General features: G+C 43.2%; 1 protein-coding gene across 11 annotated transcripts in view; it reads left to right on the plus strand.

The window, feature by feature from the left end:
• Positions 1 to 12,448, plus strand: part of insyn1 (inhibitory synaptic factor 1) — a 194,740-nt gene that overhangs the window by 90,267 nt on the left and 92,025 nt on the right. For 7 of the 11 annotated variants that reach the window (XM_061814562.1, XM_061814565.1, XM_061814566.1 and 4 more), the window contains one exon: positions 7,389 to 8,808. The exons of 2 other annotated variants lie outside the window; for them this stretch is intronic. In XM_061814562.1, the coding sequence (XP_061670546.1) occupies positions 8,665 to 8,808 (144 nt within the window). In that variant the 5' untranslated portion in view covers positions 7,389 to 8,664. Of the gene's footprint in view, positions 1 to 1,854; positions 4,433 to 5,270; positions 7,042 to 7,388; positions 8,809 to 12,448 lie in introns of those variants that run through there. 2 more of the 11 variants (XM_061814570.1, XR_009794192.1) reach the window with 2 other exon arrangements.

Genomic DNA, 12,448 nt, shown 5'->3' on the forward strand with positions numbered 1-12,448 from the left:
CATTGGAGACCAAATTCTTCTGGCATTTAGAAGCATTTAAGCCTCAGCGGTTGAGGGTAACCACATTTCAGTTACAGGAGAAAAGACAAGAAAAATTTATTTTACATCAGCATGAAAAGAAACCAATGTTTAAAAAGACGTGCAAGAAAAAAGTGAAAGTTGCCTTTTAAACTGTTATAATGACAAAGCAATCAGCACATTCATGATTTAACACCAAAACTGAATTTCCATTCGATTTCCTGAAATAATGTCTGCTTTATTAATCTGTGACAACAAATAACAGCTAAACAAACTTGATAATCTTCCACTGTTCCTCTTATGTAATGAAAAAAAATAGTAAATATGAGTGGGAAGACCATCTGGTGGTTGCTGATTGAAAGTTGCTAAGTACTATTTGAGCCAAAGAGGTACCTCAACTATTTCAGTGAGGGCTCCAGTATTTTTCAGTAGCCCTTTTGGCCCCTATGAGGGCACGTTTTGCTGGGCTCATTGAGTACACACTGACCCCCTCAACCGCATTTGTTCTCATATTCAGTCCTATGGACAATTTTGACTTACCAGTGTATGCACCGAGTCATCAGTAACCCAGTTTATTTGTGCAAGTAGAGGTAATGTAGTTGCTACGCTATCGAACGTGACAACAAATATACGCATGCATGCACAATGGGGAGTCCTTTGCTGAAAAGAACCAAGGGATGGATGCCAACGCGAGGGGGCTGCACACTAAGGCGCCTCTCGAGCTTTTGAGCGGGGGGGGGGGGGGGGTGTTGCAATGCTTTGCCGTCGGGCACATCGACAGCAACCAGTACTAATTTCCAGCATTTTTCTCCGAGGGTCTTGAAGCAACCACAATCTGATCCCTTCTGATCCCTCACGTTCTCATTGATTGAGATCCTTAACATGCATAAGTCTTTTTTTTTTTCTCGTTTTAGTGATTGAAGCTTGATGTATGCATGATGCAAGGATCTATAGTCTATAAGATCATCTGAACTAAGCCCACTTTTTACTGCTGTTTCAACGGGCCTCAGCATGTGTACATGTTAGTCATGTCAATACATGTTAGCGTATTTTGAGGTGGCACGATTTGAAATTCACTCAAAAATCTTTGGGAAAAGTATTCCTCTCTATCAGGTGAAAACCTGTGTTCAGACAAGATGACCTCACCAACGTGGCACCATAGTTGCGATTTTATACTCATCTTCCCTCTATCAGTGATTTAAATAAGCTTTCAAAATAGCCCAATGGCAATCATTTTTCTAACATTGCCTTTAATTCATCAGAAAATATACCACACAATTTCAAGTTTGGAATTTCATCAAGACACATTTTTAAGTCTAAAAAAAGATGTCCAGCAAAAAGAGGACGTCTGGTCACCAAAAATCACAATCAATGTTTGTTTGTTTATTTTATTTTTTTTTTTTAAAAGCCATATTTTAAAAAAGCAGCTCGGTGGATCAGCTGTAAAGCGTTGGCCTCACAGTTCTGAGGACCTGGGTTCAATCCCGACCCTGCCTGTGTGGAGTTTGGGTGTTCTCCCCGTGTCTGCAAGGGTTTTCTCTGGGCACCCCGGTTGGGTCCCACCTCCCAAAAACATGCAACATTAATTGGACACTCTAAATTCCAACTTGGTGTGATTATTGAGTGTGGCTGTTTGTCTCTATGTGCCCTGCAATTGCCTGGACACCAGTTCAGGGTGAACCCCGTCTCCTGCACGTTGACAGCTGGGATAGGCTCCAGCAACCCCCGCGACCCTTGTGAGGATAACCGGCTAAGAAAATGGATGGATGGATATTTAAAAAATGTTACCTTTTACATTTTGACTTCACTTCCTCTTTTGCTTTTCTTCTTTTGCAGAACTGTGCACCCAAGGCCTTCGCTGTCATTTTCATGATGGAAAAATATGTAATTCAAATCAACCTGTCCTTTTCTGACTGATGGCGCTCGTTCGCTGACTTGATATACGCCCCCACATCATGTGACGCAACTTTCCAAACACGGTTACTTAAATTTATTTTGCAATTTTATTTTTTATTTTCTGGACAGAAATCTAAAAGGGGCTCCAGTGGGCATCACAAATAATTTTAGGATTTTATTTAAATATTTTTCCCGAGATGGGTGAGTGCTGGCGGTACATCCGTCCAGCAGATGGTGCCTTAAGTGACCGCGTATGTCGCCTACGCCCAGGTCCGTTCTTGCTTACCAGTCACCAGTGTTTTGTGTAAATCCATCCATTCATCCATTTTCTTTGCCGATTATCCTTACGAGGGTCGTGCGGATTGCTGGAGCCTATCCCAGCTGTCAACGGGCAAGAGGCGGGGTACACCTTGAACTGGTCGCCAGCCAATCGCAGGGCACATAGAGACAAACAGTTGCACTCACTATCACACCTAGGGGCAATTTACAGTGTCCATGTTGAATGGTTTGGGGATGTGGGAGGAAACCGGAGTTCCCGGAGAAAACCCATACAGGCACGAGGAGAACATGGAAACCCCACACAGGAGGTCCTCAGAACTGTGAGGCCACTGCTTAACCAGCTGATCCACCGCGCCGCTCTTTTGTGTAATTAATCAATTAATGTTTATTTGTTGGTTTTTTTGAGACACTTGTTAAAAAAGAGAGCAACCATGATAAGGTGTGCTCTAAGACCACTATAGTGCAGTTGGAGAGGTTATGTGGATTGAAAACTCCAAGGTCACTTTTTAGACCATCAAGTTCCTGGGATTTACAGTATCTCAGTACTTGAAGTGGGAGACCAACATCAACTCCATCCTCAAAAAGGCCCAGCAGAGGATGTACAGTGTAGTTCCTGCGGCTTCTGAGGAAGCACGGCCTGCCACAGGAGCTTCTGAGGAAGTTCAACACGGCAGTCATTGAATCACTCCCGTGTTCATCCATCACAGTCTTGTTTGCTGCTGCCACCAATAATGACAAACTCCGACTGTAACAGAAAATCAAAACTGCTGAGAAGAATAACGTTGTAACCCCCAACTCACCCTTGAGGACTTGCACGCTGCCAGAACTGATACAAGAGCATTCAAAATCCTCTTGGACCCTCAACATTCTGGTCACCAGCTCTTTCCCTCGGGTAGGCCCGACCGAACAATGCAAACTAAAAATAGCAGACATTGCACCAGCTTCTTTCCTCTTGCCATTAAGTTCTTAATCAGTTAACTCACAATTAATTCCATTGTAACATGCTACCAGTTTTGTCTTGAGATTGTTGTCATTGAGGACTTCAATTCTGTCAGCTCATGTAATCAAATCCTCTATGTTGGAAGAAGAACATCTGTATTGATTGCGCTTGTTCTCTCTTTCTATCTCTCTCTCCCTCTCTCTCTCTCTCACTCCGTCTCTCTCTCTCTCTCACTCCGTCTCTCTCTCTCTCTGTCCACATTGTAATACAAAATAAATTCTTTCCTTGTTTAACAGTGGTTACCAACCCACTGACTTTATTGAACACTAAAAAAAGAACAGTCATGTAGATGCGTATCCCCTATTCTTTGTATATGGCATTTTTTTTAGTTTAAGAGTGGTGTTGTGGAATATCACAATTTTAACAATTACAGCATACTGGGGCTTCCATCCCAAATGAAGACAAAATCATCATTCAGGAAGCTTTCAAAGATGACATCTTCAACATCTTGGAGTTGAATGGGTTCAATGACAACACTTTTTCTCATATTTTCCCTTTGAAATGAGTAAAGTGTGATGAATCTGTTGCAACCTCACCCGCAACAAACGGAAACTGTTTTTCTTTTTCTTTTATTTTTTTTTTTTACTTTAAAGACAGAATAGTATAAATTAAATGTCACGTATTGGGGTGGCACAGTGGGTCAGCTGAAACGCGTTGGCCTTACAGTTCTGAGGTCCCGCGTTCAATCCCGGACCCGCCTGTGTGGAGTTTGCATGTTCTCCCCGTGCCTGCGTTGGTTTTCTCCCGGCACTCCTGTTTCTCCCACATCCCAAAAACATGCAACATTAAATGGACACTCTAAATAGCCCCTAGGTGTGGGTGTCTCGTTGTGCCCTGCGATTGGCTGGCAACTCCACCGTCCCTCGTAAGCGGCTAAGAAAATGGATGGATAGATGTCACATGTTATCCATCTACATGCGTTGCTCTGCCATTTGTTTGAATATCAGTTGCTTCTACAACTCCGGCTATCAATGACAAAGTTAGCATGTCAGTTGGGTTTTGCATTTTAGGATTAAGATGAGGGGATTTTTTTCTAAGGCAAAGCTAACTTGTTTGTTTTAAATAAACATTGTATAATTCTCCATTTTAGGTTTAGTTTTTGATGAATTGTTCAAGTTTACATGCAGCGCTATTCCTCGTCATGTGCAGGGTCTCACACCTTGGAAAAAAATGGTTAAGATGTGTGAGTAACCTGCCTTACATTACCTCTGTGAGACAGTTTGTGCACTATAATTTTTTTTTTTTTTTTGCGCTTATGAGCCCCATACCCTACTATAAAAAAAATTACATTCCATTAAAAAAAATCATGGCACAATCATTCCTCAGAAATATTAAGTGCAACCCATATTATTCTGGACCTAGTCCAGAGTCTTTGTAAAATACACACACGCACACACACACACACACCAGACGGTATGACCTTAACATAAAAGAAAATATTTTACGTAAGGGAAATAATCAATTTTCCTTTCTCATGAAGGCGTCACTGGCATGAAGCTATCTACGCTGTGCACCTGGATCTTTTCTGTGGGGATGTCATTTAGTTGTGAACGCCCTCTATTAGGGACTGCCCTACTCAATACACCTTGCAAAAAAATATCAGGGTTTTACAATGTCGTTCCAAAAAAAAAAAAAAAAAACACCATGATAAAAGCCCAAAAAAAGAGAGCGGCTTTGTTTGTTGCTGTGAAGATGCAGAGGGAAAATGTTCAAGGACACCTGTTTATTGCAGACTCACATAAACAGCCATTCTGCGCTTGTGCAGGGGGAGACGACATTTTGTTCACAACCAATACAATTCATAGTTCACAAACTGTATTTAACAGACATAAAATTGAGTATATAATTTTTTTTATTTTTGGGGGTGAAGTTAATGAAGATTATTTATTGATCAAAGAAAACATGATTTATTAATGAGAAAAACATACGTGGGCATTTGATTGATTGAAAATATGTTAAATCTCCTCCCAAATAGCCTGACAACATTAGCACAATATCTACGATTCAACGATGTCAGAGCAAACTAATCTGCATGTAAAATCCACATAACCTGAATCCCGCTTTTCAAATATGCTAAGGAATGCACAGAGCCTCTGGCTGTTCTGCTCAGTTATCTAAAAAAAACATCCAAAAAGACCTGGAAAGTAATATGCTTTGCTCTGGAAGTTATTATTGGCTGTTCCATCAATTCATTTTCAAAATGTTAATCCAGTTTAAAGTCCGACGTGATGTTGGAGTCAATCCTGGCTGACTTTGGGTGAGAGTCGGGACGCACCATGGACTAGTCACTGGTCAATCAGTGTCTATAGGGACTAACAACTGTTGACACTCATATTCACACCTATGGTCAATTCCGAGTCTTCAGTCACTACAAGCAAATGGAGAACATGCAAACTGGAGATTTCAACCCAGGACCAACTTAAACAGTGATGCAGCTATATGCTCTGCAGTGTTGCCCTTTTCTGAGCTCACAATGGTGAGAATTGGTTCATAATTGATTTCTCTGCATCTTATCATGATGAACATGCATACCAGAGATTACTGTATCAATAGTTATGCGTAATTAGTTATAATTTTGTGGTGGGTCAACCACAGGGCAACACACATTTTCACCTGGATACACGTGTTTAGAAGGTTTTGTGAGGTTTTGAGTATGTTTCATAAAAAAAAAAAAAAAATTGCTCTCCATTGCTAATATAATTTGACTTGTTTCAAATGGCGTGCAATGATTTAGTTTGCACAGTGACACCTGGCATTCCCATTAGCGGTTCTGGATTGAATGACAACACCAACACCCTGCCTGCCTTCTTGTGGGTTGACTTCAGTGCTGGCATACAAAGTGAAACTTCCTCATCAGGAGAACATTATCTGTCTACCGGATAACCAAAGACCAACCTGTCTGTGTGTGAATTATTTTGGGGATCCTTCCTGTTGAGATTAGCGGGCCTGGCAGTATAGGAAGTCTAGATAAGACGCTCTATAGAACTTCCACCGCAGTCGTGAGCAATAGCTTTGGACGCCTGCATGTAAACTTCTTTATCAAGAGGACATTTTCTGTCTCCCAGATAAGGTAGTCAAACCCAACCTGTTTTGTACAGCAATGATTTCCAGCACCCTAATGCCTTTCAACCGTCGCGCCTGGCAGGGTGACTTGATCCTGATTTTATTCAAGAGACAAGACGCTCAATAGAACTTCCGTGCCAGATTCCGAGCGAGCGAGCGTCAGATGCCGGCAGAGGAAGAGGACAGCGTGGGTGGAGGAGCTGCGCCTTTAAAGCGCCAGGCTCCTCCTCTGCCGAATGGAAGCGAAGACCAGAGTGGTGCTGCCAGAAGTCCACATGATAAACTCGGGCATCAGCTCGCCTTCATCCGACAGTCGGGGGGGACACAGCTAGGGTACAGGGGGCAGGGAGACTGAAGAAAGAGCAAGCACCACGAAAGGCGGGAGAGCGATTGAAAGCTAGAGAGAGAGAGAGAGAGAGAGAGAGAGAGAGAGGGATGAGGGAGAGGGGGGCTCCGCGGTCATAGAGATGAGACAAGGCGAATAGACGAGCGACGAGAGGCTGTCATCTGCGCGCAGCTTTCCCCGTCTGTCGGCTGCCTCGCAACGCCAGGCAAACGCCAGCGGGCGATGACGGGTGGCTCGTTTTCAGCGGTGTGGTTATCAGTCTGACGCTCGCAGCGCTGCGGCGGCGTCTTCCTTGGCCACTTTGGACTCCCTCAACGGACTTGCCGACTGCTGTCTCTTGCATCCTCCTGCCAGTCCTCCGTACAGCCTCATCTTCCTCTTCTTGATCAGCCTGAGAGTGAAAGACCCCCGCTGACAGAGGCTCCTCTCTTTCAAGATAGTAAGTAGGGGAGGGAAGTGTGTGTGTGTGTGTGGTGTGTGTGTGTGTGTGTGTGCGCTACTGAGAGAGAGTGGTAGAGAAAGTCTGGGAGAGAAGGAAGAAGAGTGAGGTTGTCTGTAGCTGAAAATGCCAAGGATGTGCACGGCCAGTTTTCTCTGTGCACAGCAACAGTAATAAGATGCACAGAAGAGGTAAGTCTGTGCTGTTGTGTTTGGTGAGGGTTTCTGACACGAGCTCCTAGTTAATCCTTTCCATTTTCCGTCCTGCTACCGCATGTTGAAGGTGCTGAGGGGGAGTGGAAGAATAACTGATTGCTCCCCCTCACTCTCCTATTCTTGTCTGTCCAGGTGCCATGTGCAGTTGGCCGGAGTGCCCCATGGCAGCCGTTCTGCCCCGCATCTGGCGGGAAGCAGCTTCCCGTTGCAAAATCTCCAGGGCTCCACCGGGAATCTTTTCTGGGATTTATCTCATCCTGCTGGATGGCAGTGAGCTCCCTGCCTATCTGAAAGAAGAGTCCGCATAGAAAACCACACAACGCAAGGATAAGAAGTAAAATAATTATCCAATCACTGCATGGGAAGGCAGACCCGGTTCCCTTAGCAACAACTGTGAGAGATAGAAGTCATTTTCTCTTTTTGCTCTTTTGCCGTTTTTTTGTGGGGGGACGGGGGCACACCTTTGTGATTTCTGTGGGTATCAAGTGCCACCCAGATTCTAGGACAAGTCAGTCTGTTGCCTCCCCTGAAACTGTCTCATCCACCGTGATCTTCGTTTTGTTTTTTGAGCAGTTCTCACCGCAGTTCACATTTCATAGGCATAGGAATTCATTCATCCTATTTGGAATAAGTCCTTTTTTTTGGGAAGGGAGATTGGATCCTTTGGGGAAAGACCTGCCCAGGTCCACCAAACCTCCGTCCTGACAACTGAAAGAAGCCATTATTAGATTGTCTTCTGGAAAGAAAAGAAGTTTATTTTGACATGACCGGTGATGTCTCTCACCATTTTCAGTTGGGACGAAAAGGAATATCTATTTTTTCATAACCAACAACAAGATCCCTCACATAATCCATAAAAGAAGACAATAATCTAGGAAGTTGTACTTTTTTTTAATCTCTAGAAGAGTGGATATTTATCAACTTTTGTACTGGTAGTATGACACAATGTTGCTGTGTTTTTCAATTGCAAAAGGTCTTTCCCAAGTATAGAACATTGTTTTAAATAGCGTCTCCTCCAGAGCCATTACAGTTGTACACACTGACACATGAGATGAGTTGGCTCAGCGCGATTATGTAAGATTTTTTTTTTTTTTTATTCCAGCCTCGGCACATTTTTGCCTCCCCCCCCAATGGATTTATTGTGCTTGAGTTTTCCTGTGCTCACTTTCTCCCTGATTTCGGATGGACGTCATGGGTGCCAAAGAGTGACCTTCTGCCGAGTGTGCAGGCGAGGAAAGGTGTTTTGGTCGCCCAGGTGCTTTTAAGATGTTGTGGTCTCCCTGCGTGGCTGGGGCCCCTGTTCGGATCAGTAGCACTGAGGCTCCGCGTAGCCAAAGACATGGACCCCGACTCGGCTCCCCCACGCCCTCAGCCCGTTGGCCACCGGCCCCACATCACCTTGTAAAGGATGTCCCTCAGCAGAGCTCCAGCCCGGGACACCTCTGAGACCCCCAGCCCGAGAGAACGCATCCGTAGCCACATGAAGATGGTTATTGACCAGCTGGAAGGAATTCTAAGAGAGCTCAAGGATGTGGCCAAGGAACTTCGGGAGGTGAGCTTGAAAATTACACCAACATCCAGCTTTATGGCTTTGAGGCATTGTGGGGGAGAATGTCTTCCATGTGGGTGTGCTACCAAGGAAGAGTTCATTTAATTAAGCGAAACATTCTCCTCACACTGTTGCGATTGATAAGGGTTTGAATGCAGGAGCTGACTTTTTTTGTGCAGCACGAGGATATACTTGATGAGTACTGCAGTGAGGGTGCCTCCCCCCACCCCTCATCCCCCTTATCAAAAAAATGAGGCAATTACTAACACGGCTCATGTTTCCAAGTTGAGACAGGGTAAACTTGGTGCGAAGACCCGATGAGACGCAACAAAGCCTGGTTGTGAAGAAAAAAAAAAGGGCTTAGATAAGATCCAACACTTAGCACCGCAGCTGTTATGTAAGCATTTTGTTCAGGATCAACGAGATTCCTGTAGTTTTGCAACTGCAGCGTGTGAAGGATGTTAGAAAGGAACTTGGTAATAGCGAGATTGTGTGGAATTTATCGTGTTCTACTACTTGAAATAATGGCGCTACGTGGAAGAAAAAAAGTCGTGTGCTGATAATCTGATTCCGAGACTACACAACAGCCCTCATCATCTCTTTGGGATCTTTCCCCAGCGAAGAGCTCGTCATGCTCAGCTCCTCCTAAGGAGAGAGATAACAGTAGCCGTGGAGACAGACACGAATGGAAGCTGCACTAAACCCATCCCATGTCCTGAGAGTTATTAACCTCCCACCTGTTTCTTGGGAAGCAGAGGAAGGGAAACGTGGTTTAAGCATGCTGGAAAGGTCCGTGTCGGTCCATATAATGTTCAAAAAGACAAGGTGGGGAGGTTTTAATAAATAAATGTTGGGAATCCCTTTGCACACATTCTTGCAGACTTCCACCTCTTATGTACGCCGAGGCGCAAGGGCACGACTCACAGCGAGCCTCCTCTAAAGTGGGACGGAAAGGCCATGATTGACGATTATTGTGCTACAGCAAATGGAGTAATACCGGCCGGAGATATTTATGAACAAACGCGCCTCGTGCCACTGCCAGCCCCTGATGCCTATTACCATTCTCGTCTCAGCGCCCATTAAGGGACCGCGATGACTCTAACGTAACTTTGCAGGAATGTCTCAATTTCCCATAGACAGCTGGGTTTCATATGAGCCTCTTGTGGTGGGGAAAAGTATCACGATGCATTGAGCTTTTCTCTGAAGCCTCATTCATGCTCTGCTCCTGTCCGTGGCCTGGAAGCTAATGGATACACACCGACCGTAGTAGTACCACCAGAAAGTGTGAGTAGCAGTGTCCAAATTCCAAGTGAATAATTACCACAAATCACTGTTAAGTTAAATCGCCTCACAGACCACTGCTGCTTGCCATGCTGCTTCCGATTTTGCATTCTTAAGATTATTCATACGTCCTCCACTGTCGCCATATTTGTTGTTTTTACCCTTGTTATTCCTATTTGGGGAAAATTTGGATTCAGACCAGCACACGCATCTGTTTTTGTAGCTATCAAGAGCATCAATTTCACTTCATACTTCTTACGCAAATGTAGAAGCTGTGCCCACTGTAAGATTAAAAAAAAAAAAAAAAATCAAATGAGACACTTTATGGTGAGTTTATTTTTTTTAAAGTTAATCTCAGTACAGGGGGTCCTGATTCCATTCTTAGAACAGAGACAAACTGAATTTGTACGTGAGTTGAAGCACAGTTAGTTTAATAGAATAAATTCCAATGTAAATGCTATTCCAACGAATCCCACAATCAAATTAAAAACAACTAGTGCGGCAGTAACTGAGGATGCCTTCTTGTGCCACGTGATGACATATTCATATGCCGCTGCATAAACTAGTTGATTCATTCATTCAATAACTATGAAGCCTCATATGAATAAATAAATGAGGACGGCCTGTATTCTGCTGTCATCATTACTACTACTATTATTATTAATATTATTAAATGAAATCCTCTTAAACACTTGACGTATAAGATAGAGTGGTGATTGCAGAATTTCTGGGACTAAAAACTGTCATTTGTGTTGTTTGGGTTTTTTGAAACAAAGTTGCTCCTGAGAAATTTCCAATTGTGTACATCAGCTTTGTATCAGACAAAAGTCTCACCTACATAGTTTCATGTCCAATAACATTTTGTGTATTGTTGTTAAAATGCTTTATTTTTTACATGATACTGTGACTTACTGGAATTCCCACCCCTCGCCACCATGTTAACGGTATCAATATGTTGTAATTGCGGGTGAAGATGGGGTAAAGAAGCAGAGTCCCAGTTGGATGCGTGCCAAGCTAATACCGCATAAAATCATCTTCTTCCTCCATTTGAAAAGAAGAACATAATAGGTAACTGCCACATAAATAAATGAGGACTTGCCGCGCGAATGCGGTGAAATAACTCAGTGATAGAGTAGTACTGACTGATAATCACCCACAAGGTCTTTAGCGAGCTGGTGGAACCGCGTCATTCTCAGCAGTCAAAAAATGGCATTCCAGATCACGCGCTTATACTGTCCAAATGTAGCCTTTCCCCTTCCCTATTTTGCCTGCTCGACTCGGGCGATTCTAGAAGCTCAAAATAACACGTGCAGTAAAGCCAGAAGCCAAAAACCTCTTCATTCCAACAACTTTAATAATCCATTCAGCAAAGCAATCTGCCTGCCTAACATACTTTGATTGTTTCTGGTTTTTATCAATGTGCACTCATTCCTTATTCCATCCTTCATTAGTTGGAGCCTCAACACGAATGAAAATGGGATTTTTCTTTTATTTATTTACTGTTTACAACTTGTAGCTTTAATAGCCTTTTGCATCGTCTCCGAGAAATCAAAATGCTCTGCAGACATTTAGAGAGGCAATTCCAAATGTACATTGTACTTTTATTGGATTTCAAGGTTTCGCGATGTCCAGGCCGCTTTTATTTCACTTTTAACATAACTCGGGCTGCCAAGGCAAACCATTTCATCACTTGTAACAAGACCTCACACAAAACAGTTTGGTGCAGTCTGCCAAGGAGGAAAAAGACAGTTGTCCGCATATGAACACAAGCTTTCCAGCCAGCAAACGAATCATTTAATTCATTTTGTCGAATGTGTGAAAGTGTATTCATTTAGAAAAATCACATGAAGGTGCCCTGCCAATTCTCAGCGGGGGGTTATGAATTAATCAAATACTATTAACAGCAAACACAAAGGTACCACAACAAGGAAATACCTGGAACTTGGCTCAGGAGTCTTTAGGGAATTGCGTAATCTGTACGGTGACAGTGAAGGCTCATATACTGATGAAATTATAAAAAGCTGCCCTCCACCGAAAGAAAAAGAAAATGCAATGATAATGCGTTTGTTGCTACAAACAATTCTTGTAGCTAAGCAACCAAACTGCATCTTTTCCTTGGTGCTGGTGTACTTTCAAGTTGTTTAAAACCTTTTTTCCACCGGAAATGGTATAAACCCAATTTATTTGCATGGATCGAAGGTAGTCATGAAAGACTGTTACTCCAGCATCTTACCACACTCCAAAAAAACAAGTACGTTAGTTTAAATGAAGACTTAAAAATATTTTGGAAGACTATATTGTCTTTTCGTGTGCTGCAATCACTCCCTCAATTTCACTCTTTTGCATGATGTCACCGAAAAGC

Source organism: Syngnathoides biaculeatus, chromosome 3, assembly GCF_019802595.1.
Source record: "Syngnathoides biaculeatus isolate LvHL_M chromosome 3, ASM1980259v1, whole genome shotgun sequence".
Classification (NCBI taxonomy): Eukaryota; Metazoa; Chordata; class Actinopteri; order Syngnathiformes; family Syngnathidae; genus Syngnathoides; species Syngnathoides biaculeatus.